The sequence below is a fragment of the Urocitellus parryii genome, chromosome 8, assembly GCF_045843805.1.
Source record: "Urocitellus parryii isolate mUroPar1 chromosome 8, mUroPar1.hap1, whole genome shotgun sequence".
NCBI classification, from domain to species: Eukaryota; Metazoa; Chordata; class Mammalia; order Rodentia; family Sciuridae; genus Urocitellus; species Urocitellus parryii.
This window is the reverse complement of record NC_135538.1, coordinates 33,678,898-33,698,831: the sequence shown is the minus strand read 5'-3', so window position 1 is coordinate 33,698,831 and position 19,934 is coordinate 33,678,898. Positions and strand designations below refer to the sequence as shown.

General features: G+C 39.4%; 1 protein-coding gene across 1 annotated transcript in view; it reads left to right on the top strand.

Annotated features, from left to right (window-relative positions):
- Window positions 1–19,934, top strand: part of L3mbtl3 (L3MBTL histone methyl-lysine binding protein 3) — a 114,154-nt gene that overhangs the window by 30,205 nt on the left and 64,015 nt on the right. The window contains exons 6-11 of the mRNA XM_026380900.2: window positions 410–569; window positions 1,677–1,809; window positions 3,539–3,623; window positions 5,146–5,237; window positions 12,785–12,889; window positions 19,139–19,274. Of these exons, the coding sequence (XP_026236685.1) occupies window positions 410–569; window positions 1,677–1,809; window positions 3,539–3,623; window positions 5,146–5,237; window positions 12,785–12,889; window positions 19,139–19,274 (711 nt within the window). The remainder of the gene's footprint in view (window positions 1–409; window positions 570–1,676; window positions 1,810–3,538; window positions 3,624–5,145; window positions 5,238–12,784; window positions 12,890–19,138; window positions 19,275–19,934) is intronic.

Below are 19,934 nucleotides of genomic sequence, written 5' to 3'. Positions count from 1 at the left end.
AAAATTACTCATCAAAAGGCTAGAAACATGAAATGACAATAAATGACCCTTTTGATTTTATCAGAGATGCACCTGTAGATTAGAATTCTAGAGACTGACCATTGTATCTTTGGAATTGAGTGATTAACGAAGTTTTCTCCATTTTGCTTTGAACTCCGTAGAAAAAGCCTTGTACAAGCATCTGTTTATTTTTTGGCAGATTATTTTATTATAGAAATAATTCGAGTGATTTCCTGCCAAGACCATTTCCCTCTCCCTCCCAAATTCTGTAGTTCAATATTCCATTCATTCAGCAAACAGGATTCTTCATTGTGTTCCTAACAAAATTATTAGAAGGAAAATTATACGTATATTTTGGAATGTCTTCTGCCATGGTTTTAATTCTTTTCTTCTTCTGTTCATCTTCTAGTCTTTTCAGAGAAGACTGGGGTGCCTTTCAGGCTGAAGGATCCACTGAAAGTAGAAGGGCTTCAATTCTGTGAGAACTGTTGTCAGTATGGCAATGTAGATGAGTGTCTTTCTGGAGGAAACTATTGCAGCCAGAATTGTGCTCGGCATGTCAAAGACAAGTAGGTTGTTGCCCTGTTCCATCTATAAAGTGGGTTTCGGAGTCCAACATCATGGTGCCTTTAAATACAGAGGTTTTGCGCACTCTGCTGTGTGTCACCCATTTTTGCCTTCTTTTTCAGAGACTTTCCCCCTTGGGGACACATAACCGGGGTCCTTCTTAGGTCTAGTGACTCTTGTCACACCTGATTTGAATTGTACTGCCAGTGTTCTCCCTGTAGTACAACGGTGCTTCTGCCTTCAGCCTTACATTTACATTAACTTGATTATCCCCCAGCTAAGAGTATTTAGTTTTTTCTGGGATACACTCACATCTTAATGATAATAGTATGTATGGAAACACAGTTCTGTTTCGGGAGTTCTTAGGTAATTCAGTTAAAACTCCACAAGTGAAACAAAGCTTCCCACTGACTGGCTGGCAGTGAGTCACCTGAGTGAACGTGTCCATGGAGGGTAGCACAGTGAGTCATGTTAGGATGATCTCAGGGTGCAGACAGGTGCTGTGTGACCTTCCCTTTTGGGGACCCTGACAGGGTTGAGCTAGTCAGCAAGAAGGTATATTTCTTGCATGTAATTGTGTATATAGACAGATGACTTGATGTTTAAGTGTAGTGGAGCTTCCCACATATTTAAATCCTCATGGCCTTGGAATTTTCTTTTTTTTTTGGTTGCCAACTGATGCTATACAAAGTTGCTTTTCACCTTTTCAGTTATTTTCCCATTCTTAATATTGCTAGATCCTTGCTTTAAAATTGATCTGAAGATAAGTACCTCTAAGTCACTGGTTCTTCTTTGGATGTCAGACATGGCAGACAAATAATTGTATACTTGTTAGCATCTATTTCACTAAAATTGCTGGTCCCCTTTTAAAATTGACAAATAAGGTAATTTATACTTTCTACCCTGATAGAGTGTCCTACATAATAGTGATTTTAACTGTTCTCTGAATGTGATATTCTACTGCCTATGAACTTCTCCTGGTGATTAAATATTAAATATATTTCCTTTGGAGATAGATTTTTGAAAATAATTTTTGAATTGATAATCAACATGTAGATGTTTGATAGGTATTGTTTCCTGTCACTATTTTGGGGTTATAAACACAACAGAGACCAGAAGGAAGAAAGGGATGTAGGAGAAGACAACGAGGAAGAGGATCCTAAGTGTAGTCGGAAGAAAAAACCAAAATTATCTCTGAAGGCCGACCCCAAGGAGGATGGAGATGAGAGAGATGATGAAATGGTTAGTATCTCTTAGGTAACTGCCAAGGACCACGGGGATGCTTCTCAAGTGGGTGGCCTAGTGGTCTCAAGTACTGCCCTTGAGCCAGTTATTTGAGTTCAAATGTTGTTCTATTACTGTTACTGTTTGACAGTTGCCTGGCCTCTTTGTGTCTTACTGTGTTCCTCTCAAAAGGAGAATAATAAGTAATAGTACCTTCCTTTCAGATGAGGAAGTGGGAGGTGCTGGAATTTACTACTGGGCTAAGAGGCAACAACAAAACCTTGCAAAATGATAAACCCATTTTGATAAATTGCAAGTAGTGCTCAAAAAACTATATGAGTAGATAGAAGATGGCACATATATATCAAGTACCTTTGGGGAAAATATCATTCAAATTGTGCTAATTAAAACATAGATATCTTGTCCCTAAAGTATGTCTGAGTGGTTCCATATGAAAAGAGTACTTAGAGGTCATAAAGCTTCACTTAAGATCAACATCAAGCCACAGTTATTTGCTGGACACTATTCTGCAAGTGTGGAGTATAGGGGATGAATGAAAGAGTAAAGAGGCCAGGGTCTCTCCTTGCAGAGACAGTTTCTTCTTGTTAGGGGGACACAATAGATAAAGTATATGAACAGGAGTAATATCCATCCTAAGTGTTATGTTGAGAATTAAAATGGGGCATTAGGATTGGCTGAGTCATCTAAGTTGGGTTTTCAGATGATCACTGTGGTCTCAGTAATGAGAAGCCAGTGCTGAGCAGTTAAGGAGCGAGCAGCCCTTGGGGCAGCTGGACTTCTAGGGGGAAAGCCTAAGGTGAGAACATACATGGCATGTTCTATCAAGGGAATATCAAAAAGACAAGATAGTCAAGCATCAGGGATGGGGGCAAAATGGAGTTAGGTGAGGCTGAAGAGGTTTTGTGTAGTCAGGGAAGATGGGCCTTCATGGTAAACCAGAGTCATGGGTTTTCATTGTTTCCTGGGTGTAATGGGAAGTTGAAGGCAAGGAGATGCTTTGATATGATAAAGGGAACCAGTTAGAAGTTGCTGGCAATAGTATAGGTCAGAGGGCTATATAAGATAGAAGTCAGTGTATTTAGAACTGTTGGTAGAGGTAGGGTTGTCAGGCTGTGGGAGGGAAAGGGAAGACTCAGAAGTTCTAAGAATTTCTTAGATTAAGAATAGGAAGGCAGGGGTGGCACAGAGAACCAGGAGTCCTTTGGCCATCATTAGTTTAAGATACTCATGAATCTCTCAAGTAAAATCCCATGTGTGCAGTTGGACACAGGCACATGGAGTCAGGGCAGGGAGCTGGAGATGAAGGTTAGGAGTGTTTGGCATAGAAACGACCTTGAGATTCCAAGGAAAGTGGTCAGATGGAGGAGAGAAGGGGCTGGATTGGCAGAAACATCTGCAGAGGAGCCTGAGAGGGGGGGCTAGTGAGGTCTGAGGAGAGCCAGAACATAGTGGTCATGAAGCTGAGAGCAAACTATGTTTTCAGGAGGAGGGGGCAGCATTTATGCCCTTCCATAGTGTAATCCTTGGAAGCGTTGTTCTTTTTCTGGAGACCTCAGGCCAAAAGCAACACAGTACTCAAGTGAATGATATTCTTACATTTCCTTCAAATTTACGAAGTGAAATTGAAAAGAACAGCAAGAAAATAAGCTTGCTGACAGGTCTCTTGCTTTTCATTGGTGCCAGTTTCATGAACTTTTAAAGTCATAGTTTTCCTTTTTTACTGTAGGAGAACAAACAAGATGGAAGGATCCTGAGGGGTTCACAGAGAGCCCGAAGGAAAAGACGAGGGGACTCGGCTGTCTTAAAGCAGGGTGAGCTGATGAGAGAATACTTTTGCTTGTAACTGAGTGAAATTGAAAACAGTTCGTCTAAGTAAGTTCTAGTCCCCATTATTCTGTATACTGTCATAGTTAAAGAATCGTTGTGGTTCTTTGATTCAGTTTTCTCACTAAAAATGACTTTGAGGAAGTAGATTTAAAGAAAAAGATGGGAATTAGTAACTTTCAAGTAGGTTCATGGCAAGCTTGCGAACATCACCCCCCAACCACCCCCCCCCCGCCCCCATTGGGTAGATGGTTCCTGCTCCAAAACCTCTGTTCTTGTTCATTTCATGCTCCCTCTCAGCGTAACCAACTCCTGACATGGAACCTTTTTCCTGTTTGAGTTCTTCAGGCAGCATTTTATTCTCAGGAGGAATCCAGGCTGCAGCCCTTGCTTCATTATTCGGCTGCACACACTCGTTCCCCTGTTTGGCATGGGACTTGGTTCGTTTATATGGCGGCCTCTGTGCAGCTTGGTTCCGGGGCCTGCTGCATCTGCCCTGCCAGTCCTTCCTTCTAGGTCACTCCTCTTTGCACAGCCCAGCTCCCAACCTGCAGTTACACGGTTCCTGCAAATCATTCCATTGGTGCCTGGAAGTGTTCCTTGCTCATTCTCCTGTTAATTTTTCAAAAAGAAATATTTTCACCTGCTTCAAGAGAACAACGTAATTTTTACATCTTTTTAGAGATGGCTTTTATCAGTGAGATTAAAGGGAGTAAATGAAATGCCTGAGTTATTCAGCACTCTGTCTCAAAATGTTTTATTTCTTCAACCTTTCTTTCCTTTCTGCTTAATTTCTGCTCTGGATGAAATTTCAACCCCTTGGTTCTTCTAGCACTTTTTTCCTTTAATCATTTTTTTTTTCCCTTAAATGTCCTGATTTTTTTTCCTTGTGGGCTCTCTCTCTCTCTCTCTCTCTTTTTTTTTTTTTTTTGCCTGTTTCAGTGCATCCCCTGAATATTTTTCCCCTGACTTTCCTACCCATCAAGCTGTTGTACTCCTTCCCTCATTTTTAATATTTTTATCAGATTAATCAAAAATAAAATAGATATAAACTACCTCCCTGTTTTATCAATTACATATTTTTTTCTGAATTGAAAAATACTGACTCTCACTGCATCAATTTGTTTCCTCTCCTTTTCTAAGATCAGTGGATGTTCCCTAAACATTCCGTGCACTGGCCTTTTTTCAGTCTTCTACTTCATAATCTCTTAGGAAAAAAATTTTTGAGCATCCTGCTTTTAGAAGTTTTCACTTCCTATAGGTTCCATGGACTGACCTCTCTCTGCTTCCTGCGGGTCTCCTTCATTTATTCTAAGCTCTTCTGCTTCTTTGTTCCGCCCTCATATCAATGGGTACTCACCACAGCTCTCATTTTCTTTGGAAAGAAATACGAGCCATGGAAGTAAGAGAAGAGAGGGGAATAGTACACTTGGAAGTGAGAGGTCACAAAATACACAGTGGATTTCTTAGATTTGGAAATGCCATCATTCAGTCTCACTTGCCTTTCAGGTTTGCCTCCTAAAGGCAAGAAAGCTTGGTGCTGGGCATCCTATCTGGAGGAGGAGAAAGCAGTGGCAGTGCCTGCAAAGCTGTTCAAGGAGGTACGACCTTTCCTGAAGTACTGTGTGTAAGGGCAAAGGGGCTCGAATACTGATGTGGATTAGTATTGTCATTTCCGCTGTCTGTTTAGGAAATGTGACTTGGGATAATTTCTCAAACACACTGCTTTTCATGTGTGTGTGACCCAGAAGGGCACCTCCAAGGCCAGTTAGCACCAGTGCATGCCTGCTTTCCCATGTGTGGCACGCACATGCTATTTTCTATCAACATTTACTAGACTTTCAGTTATGATTTTGAATAGGAATACTAATACTATTACTGGAAAATTAATGGATAAAGAAAAACTAGCATGAAATTTCATGTTAACATCATGGCCCAGAGAGAATGAAAAGGGGTTACTGAGATTTAGGTCTTATAACAAAGAAACATCTAAAAATGGGTAACTGTATTGCATTAGTAATAATAAAATATTTTGTCATAGAATATTTTTTTTTAAGAGAGAGTGAGAGAGGGGAGAGAGAGAGAGAGAGAGAGAGAATTTTTTAATATTTATTTTTTAGTTCTCGGCGGACACAACATCTTTGTTGGTATGTGGTGCTGAGGATCGAACCCGGGCCGCACGCATGCCAGGCGAGCGCGCTACCGCTTGAGCCACATCCCCAGCCCCATAGAATATTTTTAAATTAGTTAAAAATGTAGGTTTCAGGTGTAGTTCTGAGTATGAACTGCTGCCCCAGGCTAAAACAGAGGAGCCAGATAGTAAATATTTTAGTCTGCTGGTGTCTGCTACATCAGCACAACTTGATTGTGTAGCATGAAGGCACCGTGTGGAACGTGGCAGAGTCAGGGGCTGGTTAGCTCACTCCTGCTAAGTTTTATTCATAAAACTTATGGTGGGCTGGATTTGACTCCCAGACTGCAGTTTGCTAACCTTTGGTTTAAGTTATTTAGTTATAATTAATTGTGGTTATGTAATAAATCTATCATATATAGCTTCATGAATGAACACGAGGAGGTTTTAAAACATGTCACCATTTTTTAAAATCTCCTTCTGTATTAGGGTAATTACATCAACAATGACAATATTTAACTTAAACAATGAATTTGTTTTACACATGAATTTGTTCTGGATAATTATTTTCTGTAAGTCTGGATATTTACCAGATTTTTTTTCCTCTTCTTTATGAAAGTACAACTAATTACTTGAATCAGTAATACATTCAAGTGATTCATAATATAAAAGTACCAAAAGAACATAAAACGCAAAGTCCCCTAAAGCTCTATCCCCTTAAGCACTAGGTTTTCCAGCTGTTCCCTAAAGCTCTATACTCTTAAGCACCAGGTTTGCCAGGTGTCCACTAAGCCGCTGTCCTCTTAAGCACAAGGTTTGCCTCCCCTGAAGTGACCACCAGTACTAGTTCTTCTATTTCCTTCCTAGAAAATTTTTAAGTACATACTAGCAACCTGCATATCTAAATCCTCTTCTCCCTCCCTTAAACCCAGTAACACCATGTGTCCCATACATTTTGGACTTTGCTTTTTTTGTTTAACTTCATAGTTTGTGGATTATTCCACTTCATTTTGTTTATCCCTTGATCATTCTTTATACTCCTGTGTATTACTGTGTCTTACATCTGCTCCATAAAAATTGAAACTGTTCCCTGCTGATTGACACACAGACACGTACACATTTTCAGACGTTCACTATCTGCTCTAGTGACCTTGTACACCTGTCATTTTGCACCTGTATGTTAGGTAATTTCTTAAAATTTTGAATTGCTGATTTGAAGAGAATACTCAGTTTTTTTTGACAGATATTATGAATTTACTAGAGATTGTACCAGTTTTCGTTCCTATTAGCAATGCATACCTTTACCAGTTTTCCTAGAGCCACCTATCCAGCTCTTTACCAGTCTCATAGGTGAAAGACATCCTTTTTTTTTTTTTTTTTTTTTTTTTTTTTTATTGGTCGTTCATAACATTACATAGTTCTTAATACATCATATTACACGGTTTGATTCAAGTGGATTATGAACTCCCGCTTTTACCCCGTATACAAATTGCTGTATCACATCAGTTACCCTTCCATTGATTGACATATTGCCTTTCTAGTGTCTGATGTATTCTGCTGTCTGTCCTATTGTCTACTATCCCCCCTCCCCTCCCCTCCCCTCCCCTCCCCTCCCCTTTTCTCTCTCTACCCCTTCTACTGTAAATCATGTCTTCCATTTGTATTCTCTTGACTTAGCCCTCCTTACCTCTTATATGACATTTTGTATAACCCTGAGGATCGCCTTCCATTTCCATGCAATTTCCCTTCTCACTCCCTTTCCCTCCCACCTCTCATCCCTGTTTACTGTAAATATTCTTCTCAAGCTCTTCGTCCCTACCCTGTCCTTGTTTACACCCCTTATATCAAAGGAGTCATTTGGTATTTGTTTTTTAAAGATTGACTAGCTTCACTTAGCATAATCTGCTCTAATGCCATCCATTTCCCTCCAAATTCTATAATTTTGTCATTTTTTAATGCAGAGTAATACTCCATAGTGTATAAATGCCACATTTTTTTTATCCATTCATCTATTGAAGGGCATCTAGGCTGGTTCCACAGTCTTGCTATCGTGAATTGAGCTGCTATGAACATCGATGTAGCAGTGTCCCTGTAGCATGCTCTTGTTAGGGCTTTAGGGAATAGACCGAGAAGGGGAATAGCTGGGTCAAATGGTGGTTCCATTCCCAGCTTTCCGAGAAATCTCCATACTGCTTTCCAAATTGGCTGCACCAATTTGCAGTCCCACCAGCAATGAACAAGAGTGCCCTTTTCCCCGCATCCTCTCCAGCACTTATTGTTGTTTGACTTCCTAAAGGCTGCCAGTCTTACTGGAGTGAGATGGTATCTTAGGGTAGTTTTGATTTGCATTTCTCTGACTGCTAGCGATGGTGAGCATTTTTTCATGTACTTGTTGATTGATTGTATATCCTCCTCTGAGAAGTGTCTGTTCAGGTCCTTGGCCCATTTATTGATTGGGTTATTTGTTATCTTATTGTCTAATTTTTTGAGTTCTTTGTATATTCTGGTTATTAGGGCTCTATCTGAAGTGTGTGGAGTAAAGATTTGTTCCCAGGATGTAGGCTCCCTATTTATCTCTCTTATTGTTTCTTTTGCTGAGAAAAAACTTTTTAGTTTGAGTAAGTCCCATTTGTTGATTCTATTTGTTAACTCTAGCGCTATGGGTGTCCTATTGAGGAATTTGGAGCCCGATCCCACAGCGTGTAGATCATAACCAACTTTTTCTTCTATCAGATGCCGTGTCTCAGATTTAATATCAAGCTCCTTGATCCATTTTGAGTTAACTTTTGTGCACGGCGAGAGATAGGGATTCAGATTCATTTTGGTGCAGATGGATTTCCAGTTTTCCCAGCACCATTTGTTGAAGATGCTATCCTTCCTCCATTGCATGCTTTTAGCCCCTTTATCAAAAATAAGATAGTTGTAGTTTTGTGGATTGGTTGCTGTGTCCTCTATTCTGTACCATTGGTCCACCCGCCTGTTTTGGTACCAGTACCATGCTGTTTTTGTTACTATTGCTCTGTAGTATAGTTTGAAGTCTGGTATCGCTATACCGCCTGATTCACACTTCCTGCTTAGTATTGTTTTTGCTATTCTGGGTCTTTTATTATTCCATATGAATTTCATGATTCTTTTATCTATTTCTACAAGATATGCTGTTGGGATTTTGATTGGCATTGCATTGAACTTATAGAGAACTTTTGGTAATATCGCCATTTTGATGATGTTAGTTCTGCCTATCCATGAGCAGGGTATGTTTTTCCATCTTCTAAGGTCTTCTTCTATGTCTTTCTTTAGGGTTCTGTAATTTTCATTGTATAAATCTTTCACCTCTTTTGTTAGGTTGATTCCCAAGTATTTTATTTTTTGGGGGGATATTGTGAATGGAGTAGTTGTCCTCATTTCCGTTTCAGAGGATTTGTCGCTCATATACAGGAACGCCTTTGATTTATGAGTGTTGATCTTATATCCTGCCACTTTGCTGAATTCATTTATTAGCTCTAATAGCTTCTTTGTAGACCCTTTTGGGTCTGCTAGGTATAGAATCATATCATCTGCAAATAGTGATAATTTAAGTTCTTCTTTTCCTATTTTTATGCCTTTAATTTCTTTTGACTGTCTAATTGCTCTGGCCAGTGTTTCGAGGACTATGTTGAACAGAAGTGGTGAGAGAGGGCATCCCTGTCTTGTACCAGATCTTAGAGGGAATGCCTTCAATTTTTCTCCATTCAGAATGATGCTGGCCTGTGGCTTATCATATATTGCTTTTACAATGTTGAGGTATGATCCTGTTATCCCTAATTTTTCTAGCGTTTTGAACATAAAGGGATGCTGTACTTTGTCAAATGCTTTTTCTGCATCTATTGAGATGATCATATGGTTCTTATTTTTAAGTCTATTGATGTGGTGAATAACATTTATTGATTTCCGTATATTAAACCAGCCTTGCATCCCAGGGATGAATCCTACTTGATCATGATGTATAATTTTTTTGATATGTATTTGAATCCGATTCGCCAGAATTTTATTGAGGATTTTTGCGTCAAGGTTCATTAGAGATATTGGTCTGTAGTTTTCCTTCTTTGATGTGTCTTTGTCTGGTTTCGGAATCAGGGTGATGTTGGCCTCGTAGAATGAATTTGGAAGTTCTCCCTCTTTTTCTATTTCCTGAAATAGCTTGAAAAGTATTGGTGTTAGTTCCTCTTTAAAGGTTTTGTAAAACTCTGCTGTATACCCATCCGGTCCTGGGCTTTTCTTAGTTGGTAGTCTTTTGATGGTTTCTTCTATTTCCTCTATTGTTATTGGTCTGTTTAGGTTGTCTATATCCTCCTGGCTCAATCTGGGCAGATCATAGGACTCAAGGAATTTATCTATGCCTTCACTATCTTCTATTTTATTGGAGTATAAGGATTCAAAGTAATTTCTGATTATCTTCTGTATTTCTGAAGTGTCTGTTGTGATATTGTCTTTTTCATCCCGTATGCTAGTAATTTGGGTTCTCTCTCTTCTTCTCTTCGTTAGCATGGCTAAGGGTCTGTCAATTTTATTTATTTTTTCAAAGAACCAGCTTTTAGTTTTGTCAATTTTTTCAATTGTTTCTTTTGTTTCAATTTCATTAATTTCAGCTCTGATTTTAATTATTTCTTGCCTTCTACTTCTTTTGCTGTTGTTTTGCTCTTCTTTTTCTAGGATTTTGAGATGAAGTATGAGATCATTTATTTGTTGGTTTTTTCTTTTTTTGAGGAATGAACTCCAAGCAATGAATTTTCCTCTTAGAACTGCTTTCAATGTGTCCCATAGATTCCGATATGTTGTGTCTGTGTTTTCATTTAACTCTAGGAATTTTTTAATTTCCTCCTTGATGTCTTCTAAAACCCATTGATCACTCAGCAACCTATTGTTCATTCTCCAGGTGATGCTTGCTTTTTCCTTTCTTCTTTTATCATTGATTTTCAGTTTCATTCCATTATGATCAGATAAGATGCATGGTATTATCTCTACCCCTTTGTATTGTCTAAGAGTTGCCCTGTGACATAGTATATGGTCTATTTTTGAGAAGGTTCCATGTGCTGCTGAGAAAAAAGTGTAGCTACTTGATGTTGGGTGGTATAGTCTGAATATGTCAATTAAGTCTAGGTTGTTAATTGTGTTATTGAGTTCTATAGTTTCCTTATTTAACTTTTGTTTGGAAGATCTGTCCAGTGGTGAGAGAGGTGTGTTGAGGTCTCCCATGATTATTGTATGTTGGTCTATTAGACTCTTGAACTTGAGAAGAGTTTGCTTGATGAATACAGCTGCACCATTATTTGGGGCATATATATTTATGATTGTTATGTCTTGTTGGTGTATGGTTCCCTTGAGCAGTATGAAGTGTCCTTCTATATCCCTTTTGATTAGCTTTGGCTTGAAATCTATTTTATTAGATATGAGTATGGACACTCCTGCTTGTTTCCGCGGTCCATATGAGTGATATGATTTTTCCCAACCTTTCACCTTCAGTCTATGTATATCTTTTCCTATCAAATGCGTCTCCTGTAGACAGCATATTGTTGGGTCTTGTTTTTTGATCCATTCTACTAGCCTATGTCTCTTAATTGGTGAGTTTAAGCCATTAACATTTAGGGTTATTATTGAGATATGGTTTGTTCTTCTATCCATATTTGTTTATTGATGTTACTAAACCTGATTTGTTATCCTCTTTGACTACTTTCCCCCCTTTACTGTCCTACCTCCCATTGTTGGTTTTCAATGTTGTTTTCCATTTCCTCTTCCTGTAATGTTTTGCCAAGGATTTTTTGAAGAGATGGTTTTCTAGCTGCGAATTCTTTTAACTTTTGTTTATTGTGGAAGGTTTTAATTTCATCTTCTAACCTGAAGCTTAATTTCGCCGGATACACGATTCTTGGTTGGAGCCCATTGTCTTTCAGTGTTTGAAATATGTTATTCCAGGATCTTCTAGCTTTCAGAGTCTGTGTTGAGAGATCAGCTGTTATCCTGATTGGTTTACCCCTAAATGTAATCTGCTTTCTTTCTCTTGCAGCTTTTAAAATTCTCTCCTTATTCTGTATGTTGGACATCTTCATTATAATGTGTCTAGGTGTGGATCTCTTATGATTTTGCACATTCGGCGTCCTGTAGGCTTCTAGGATTTGGGATTCTGTCTCAATCTTCAATTCTGGGAAGTTTTCTCGTATTATTTCACTGAATAGGCTGTTTATTCCTTTGGAATGGAGCTCTGTGCCTTCCTGTATCCCAATGACTCTTAAATTTGGTCTTTTGATATTGTCCCATAATTCTTGGATGTTCTGCTCATGGTTTCTTAGCAGACTTGCTGAGCTGTCTATGTTCTTTTCCAGTTGAAATACTTTGTCTTCATTGTCTGATGTTCTCTCTTCTAAGTGATCTACTCTGCTGGTAGTATTCTCAATTGAGTTTTTAAGTTGGTTTATTGTTTCCTGCATTTCTAGAATTTCAATTTGTTTGTTTTTTATTACCTCTATCTCCCTGTGAAATTGATCTTTTACTTCCTGGATTTGTTTGTCAATGTGATCTTTCATTGTCTGATTTTGCTGTCTCATGTCTTCCTTGAGACTCCAGATCATCTGAAGCATATATATCCTGAACTCTTTATCTGATATTCCATCTGTTGCAGCTATTACCTCTTCTAAAGTTGAGTTGACCTGCATTGCTTGTGGACCTTTCTTTCCTTGTCTTTTCATACGAAAGACATCCTTGTTTAATTTTAATTTGTGCAACTGATAGGTGAGGTTGAGTATCTTTTCAGATGTGTGGAAGACAAAGGCTGTAAACCTTAACTTTCTTTTCTATGACTTGCCTTAATCTTTGTCCATTCTGCATTGAATTATTCTGGATATTTTGTTATAATTTATATTTAGTTGCTTTTTTGATTTTTTTTCCCTTATTTTTCTGGCTAAAGATCTTTAGGAATGATAATTATTCACATTTATAACTGGGCCTTTGAGGTGATACTAAAGCTGCTGTCATATTGCTTCTCAGTACCAGTCCTTCCCATATAACAAAAATGGATTCAAAGTTGGCATGAAGTTGGAAGGTGTGGACCCTGAGCATCAGTCCGTGTACTGCGTCCTGACTGTGGCTGAGGTAAGCTTTGCCTCTTTCTTATTTTTAAAATCAAATGGTGATCCTGGGTGTTATGAGGAAAACTGTGCCTTGGGCTGAGTGCTCACTTCATGCCAGGCAGGTCGCTCAGTGTCGTGTGTACATTATCTCCCCGACCTTCTTGAGAATTCTGACCTGTGCCAATTGTGTTTTTTTTTTTTAATCCTTGTTGTATAGATGAGGGAGCTAAGGTTCAGAGATGTGAAGGTGATATGTACAAGGCCACAGAGCCTCATCGTGGTGGAACCAGGATTTCGCCTTAGTTCTGACTCCATAAATGTTTCCATGCTACATCCCTTAACATAAGGAGCAGACCAACAGATATTTATATTTTGTGTGTGTGTTTTGGGGTGTCTCTGAAAAATTTTTGAAAAAGTGGCTACGTCAAATATCTCTTTCTCCATATGTACTATAAGTCCAGAGTATTATTGGGAACATTTCTTTTTTATTTCTTTTTTTCCTTCTTTATTTGCCTCCTTGCTCCTTCCTGTGATCCAAGGTTATGCATCTTTTAAAAACCTTCCCCAAAGAATAAGATGATCTTGGCTACTAGGTTTAGTTATCATAATATTCTTTCAGTGACTTGGTGAATTTGTAAGGAGCTTGGCTCTTGCAGAGCACATCGTATATGACAGTTGGATGATGGCAATTATAGTGAGTGATAACGACAGTTACTCTAACCTGCAGCACATGCCAGGTAGTGATCCAGCTTCCTTCCATCTCTTAATTTAGATTGGAAACAAGCTTTTGAGATGGAGGCCATTCCTCTGTCGTTCACATATATAGTGAAAGGAAAATACTGTATTCTGCAGATTCTATATACAGCATGAGAATCCTGGGACGGTGTGATTCAGATTGTGTGTTTTCTCTTTTTTGGACTCTGGAGTCTTTGTTAGAACCCCTGAGTTGGAAGGGGAGAGCTTCTTTATGGACAGTGTCCTTTGAAGAGGATGAGAACCCTGGAGTGGTTGAGGGCCAGGTGTGAGCGCTGCCCTGGAAGAAGAAGGATCAGGCAGAAGAAGATGAGCTGGAGGATTCTGAGGAGCAGCTAGAGACAGAGAAGGGTGCCAGGAGCAGGGTCTGCCACAGAAAGGAAGGGGAGAATAGTGTCAGATGCTGTGCTTGTTCTCCAGAAGGATGAGGTCACTGTGTCCTGAGCCAGCCCATTTAAGTAGAGCAGAATTGAATTTGAATTTAAGTAGAGCAGAATTGGATTAAGCATAGATTGTCTTTGAGAAGTTTAGCTGTGTGCGTGTCTTCCAGCTCTTGGTTTTTGACGGAGATGTATTTTACCTTGTCTAGATTTTTTTTGTGTGTGTTTTTGGTACTAGGGATTGAACCGAGGGGTACTTAGCCACTGAACCACATCCCCAGGCCCTTTTATTTTTTATTTTGAGACAGGGTCTCCCTAAGTTGCTCAGGGCCTTGCTAAGTTGCTGAGGCTGGGTTGCAACTTGAGATCCTCCTGTCTCAGCCTCCTGAGTCTCTGGAACTACAGGTGTGTGTCACCATGCCCAGCTCCAGACTTTTTTTTTTATTATAGAAGTTTTGTTTGCTCACTGGGAAAATATCAACTAGTGTGAAAGCACTAGTTCTCTATCCCATCCCCTTTTCCTCTTTTGTAGCCCAGAGAGCATGACCTGAGAAGTTTACTGTGTCCTTCTAGATGTTTTCTATGCATATTTTTTCTTTGTGACACATATATTATATACATATGTATGTACTTCATATGTATTATATATTTCATATATAATATATGTATGTACTTTTGGCCATGGGTATTATTCCATTTCATGGAATTGCTTTAATTCACTTAATTACTCTCAAATTGATAACAACTGTGTGGTTTTCTTTGTTATAATTAACAAAAAGTACTTGGATAAATATCTTTTATATCTGATATGTTTTTGCTTATGTAAGTACATCTGTCAGATCCATTCCTAGAATTGCCAGGTGAGAAGTTCTGGACATTTTATGGACATTTAAATTAATTTCTTTCTTTCTTTCTTTTTTTTTTTTTTTTTTTGTGTGTGTGTGTTGTGTGTGTGACACATCCCACTATACTAAGGATGGAACCCAGGGGCACTAGCTCTACCACTGCAGCTACATCCTTAGCCATTATTATTATTATTGTGGTGCTGGGGATTGAACCCAGGGCCTTGTGCATGCAAGGCAAGCCTGTACCAACTAAGCTATATCCCCAGCCCTATTTTTTGTTTTAAGATAGGTTTCACTAAGTCTCTCAGACTGGCTCTGAGCTTGAGATCCTCCCCACTAAGCCTTCAGTTGCTGGGATTGCAGGCAAATGCCACCACATCAGGCTTGGATATTTACATTTTTGATGTGTGTTGCTACTTGGTGATTCATAAGTATATCAGTTGTTACATTCTCACAAAGGATGTATGAAAATTTGTTTAAGACTAAAAGACAAGTCTCTTCTTGATTTTTAAAACTTTCCCTCCTTCCTTCCATATTCCTTTTCCCCTTCTTTCTTCCTCTTTTCTTTTTCCTTTTGTAATGGAAAGAAACCATAAATAGTTTGAATTTTGAGAAATCCACTAGTGAGTCTGGTCCTGGAGGTTCTGAGAGAGCAGCTGACACAGGGGATGGGAGCAGATGGGATGCAGATTCACTGGGGAGTACAGGTCTCAGCCCTGAGGAGGAGTTTCTTCCTGCATTTGAACAGAAGAAGGGGGAACAGCTTGCTATTCCTGAGCACAGGCAAGTCGTACATTTGGAGGAAGACACTTGAGGGGCATCTTTGACACAGAAGGTGAATCATGGCCTGGGAGTGAGGAGTGGAAAGAGTGGGATGGGCAGCTGTAGGAGAGGATTTGAAGGCTGTCATGCAGCATGGGAGAGGGAGTAGACAGAGCTGCTGGGAGTGTTCCTATGTAGCAGGGCCATCCCAGCACTCGGTCATGGGTGGTTCTCAGGAGTTTATTATCACTATTTGAAATGGTTTTGTTTCACAAATTAGTGCACAGGGAACTGTTGCTTCCAGAGGACATACAGTGTTAGGTTCCTTCATGGCTCTGGTCACAGTATTTTTATAAACTGATCAATAGATAACCTGATTTACATGAGTTTCTGTTTAAAGACTCCTTATTTAGCTTATATTTTTGTTTCATTAATAGTGAGCCCGTAGCCAGCAACACTACAACTCAGGTCTACATGAAGCTTATATAACCCATGTATTTTCTCTGTAAGGCACATCACAGCATTCTGGCATTCAGAGCCCCCCCCCCTTTTGTTTCTTTCTAGTACTGGGGTGGAACTTTAGGGCCTTGTGCTGGCTAAGTGAACTATTCTTTCATTGAACTATCTCACCAACCTCATTGGGTTTAAAGAGCAGACATCAACAAAAATGTGACAACCATGTGTTATGGTTTGGATCTAGAAATGTTCATTGAAAAGCTCATGTTTTGAAAGCATGGTTCCCCAATGCAGGAATGTTCAGAGATGAAGTGAACTAGGTGGTGACCCAAGGCTGGTGGGGCATGGCTGGAGGAAGTAGGGGCTGGGGGGTGTACTCTTGGGGATTATATTTTGTTCCTGGCTTCTTGCTTTCTCTTTGCTTTCTGACTGCCATGAGCTGAGCAGCTTTCCTCCACCACGCCCTTCTGCCTCTCCTCAGGCCCAGACCAGTGAGTTGGCCAACCGTGGACTGAACCTCTGAAATCATGAGTCTGAAATAAACTTTCCCTCCTTTAAGTTATTCTTGTAAGATCACAGTTGCAAGAAGCTAACACATTGTATTACTAAGAAGACACATCAAAGGAGACTCATTTACAGTATAGACCAAAGTAAGAAGATAATACCGCCTTGTCAGCCTTGGGTGACTCACATTTTTTTTTTTTTTTTTTTGCCACAGTATATGCACATGTTCACAAACACTTGGTGTATTATTTTGTGGGTTAGAAATTGGTTTTAGCAAGCAGGTGTATTCTCAAATTTGGAATGCATGAATAATGAAAAACAACCGTATGTCATTTTTTCTTTCCCAGCACTAATCACTAGACTGGGTATAGTGGGTATAGCTAGGGAGTACGTACACCCTTAGGATATTGAAGTTTAGCCAGATGAAGTTTCAGGAATGATATCAGGACCAGAGTTTAGAAAAATGGGTGAGAAAATATTTTAAGTGATTGCTAAGGAAGCAAGACTTGGTGAGGGGCTGCTAGGAAGAAACTAGAAGGATCAACGTGAGGTTCTTGTTTGCTGAAATAGAAGCAGAAGTGTATTGAGAGTAGCTGGGTGAGCAAACTGGAAGAACAGAAGGTGTCTTCCCAGGGTTGGACTTTTTGGTATAGGTGTTGAGAGGCAGAGCAGTTCCTCATGGCAGGCAGATCAGATCACAGGAGTGAGTCTCCCAAATGGAGAGGAAATGAAAGGCACAAGGAAACCAGGGTCCTGGGTGAGTTTCCCTGTGGATGGCCAAGTACTCATGAGTCTGTGCTGGAGAGTTGGAAGAAATGAGCAGCCTTGAGGAAAAGCATTAGAGGAATGACTGGGTGAATCTCTGGGCAGGGAGGCTGAGGATATCTGAGATTGTTCCCAAAGCATAGCATTCCAGAGACCAAGAGGTGTATTGACAGACCATGGAGAGAAGTGAAGGGGGCGAGTCAAGGGGTAGAAGCTCAGAGCCGTGCTACTACAAGGGCACAAGAGGCTGTAGGTGACTAAGGGGCTTAGCTCCTTCCCATGGACCACAGAATGCTGCGTGCAAGGCAGGGTAGAGAAGCAGCCCATGAACTCCCTCTTGGCACGGGTGGATGTACAGGTGGGAACAGCCCCGCCCTTTCTGAGAGAGTGTGTTTCCCAGAGTTGCCAATCTCTTCTCAATGCAGAGACTCTGTAGTCTCCAAGGGAAGTCAGATTAGTTGTAAATCTTATGTATCAATACATTCTAATTGAAAAAATACTAATGTATAAAATTAAAAAAAGGGGCATCATTTGTTTTGCCTCTTTCTTCTCACTGCACTTCCAGAAGAAATCATTGTTATTGTTAATGTTTTGGCAAATTTTCATCAAGTATTTTTTTTTTTAGTATGAATTTACATAGTAAACTTATATTTGTAAGTGTATACATAAATGCGTATGTATAAATGCATATTTTAGGGCTGGAGTTGTGGCTCAGTGGCAGAGCGTCTGCCTAACACATGTGAGGCACTGGGTTTGATACTCAGCACCACATAAAAATAAATAAATAAAATAAGGGTATTGTGTCCACCTGCAATGAAAAGTATTTTAAAAAATAAATGTGTACTTTGTACATATATATGTATGTATATACACACAGCCAAAGATACTTAAGTACACACACAGATTCCCACAAGTATAATTTTATCAAAAACAGACTCATCCTATATAATTTGTTTGCCAATTAAAGCTTAACAGTGTGTCTTAGAGATCTTTCCATGACAATAACTGTACAACTGCCTCATTCTTTTGGAATTAATTGCTCTGACTGTGTACTCTGGTCTCAGGCTTGTTGGATGGATTTCTGCAGGACACATATGTGCTCCTGGAGTAGTTAGAGGTCTGGCGTGTTTGGGAGTTCCACTTGGAACTCATCTCCTGGTGCTTGTGAAAAGAACATTGAGGGGCTGAATCTTATAGGAGCCCAGGATAGACTATTACCCAAGACAGGTCACATAAATCCAGAATATCCTTCATTGTGGCCGTGTAGGCAGATGTACAGTGAGGGTTACATTGTGAGTTCTTACTAGCATTGCATGGAACCTGTCTAGCCTAAGTATGAACTGGAAGCAGCTTTTCTTTCTTTTAGCCCAGGTGCTGGTAGAGAGGATGCAAGTGACTTCTCTCTGTGTCTCCTCTGTCCTTGCCCTGTAATATGCAGAGTAGGAGCCTCTACCTTGGGTCCTGCTTGAGCTGGGTCCAGTTTGCTGGTCTGGCTTCAGCCTTGCCAGCTCACCATGGTGATTTGTGCTGGTACAGTTCAGGGAATGGAGAGAAGATATTTTGTATTTGTGGAAAATTATTCTTCACCCCATATCCCTGTGCTTCTAATGGTACTAGAAATGTGGCCAGAACATCAGCTCTTTGCAATATTGCCTTTAGATTTTGTAATTTGTATAGTTGTTTTTGTTGCTGTTAATGAAGGTGGCTTGATGAACGTAGGCTATTTCGTACCTTGATGTCCTTGTTAATTAGTTTTTGTATGTGTACTTTTTTCCTTTAATTACTCAACCTGAGTTCCTGTTTCAGGTTTGTGGATACCGAATAAAGCTTCACTTTGATGGATATTCTGATTGTTATGACTTCTGGGTAAATGCAGATGCTCTGGATATTCATCCAGTTGGGTGGTGTGAGAAAACTGGCCATAAACTTCATCCTCCAAAAGGTATTATCACTTTTTGTTTCATATTTTAAAATCAGTAAGAACCCATTTGTTTAGATGTTATCAGATAAGTAAAATGCTCAATCTCCTCTTCTGAGGCAATGTTAACTTTAATAAAATTATGAAAATTAAGGCAAGGACTGTTTTTCTTTGGTGATTTGCTAATATCCTTACTTCAGAAGCCTTGAATTGTCATTTTTATGGTGATAAGCTAAAAAGATCCTACCTGCTTTATTAATATTTCTTCAACTTCCCACTTGTCCCTATAATATTCCCCCAAAATAGACTAGGTGAGGAAAAAAATAAAGTCCATTCCACCTCTCAAGTCTGTACTGCTGAGGATTCTAACTGAATTCTGATGGAAACAGCCTGATGATCAAGAAAAAAAAAGTGCACATAGGTGTAAAATGTATTTGCTTCCTTACGCATTGTCTTTGTAGCCACCTCTATTCATTTAGAATTGAAAAAGATTATCAAAACTTATTGAAGGTAAACACAGCTCATGTCTCAAAATGCAGTTATAAATTATGAATTAAATTTTATTTATTGGAAAAAAATTGTGCAAATGCTTGAATTTGGCATGTTGAAGTTACAGATAAAAGTCGGACTGGAAAAGTTAAGTGCAAAATGTTTTGATATTTTACTAATCTGTTCATATGTGCT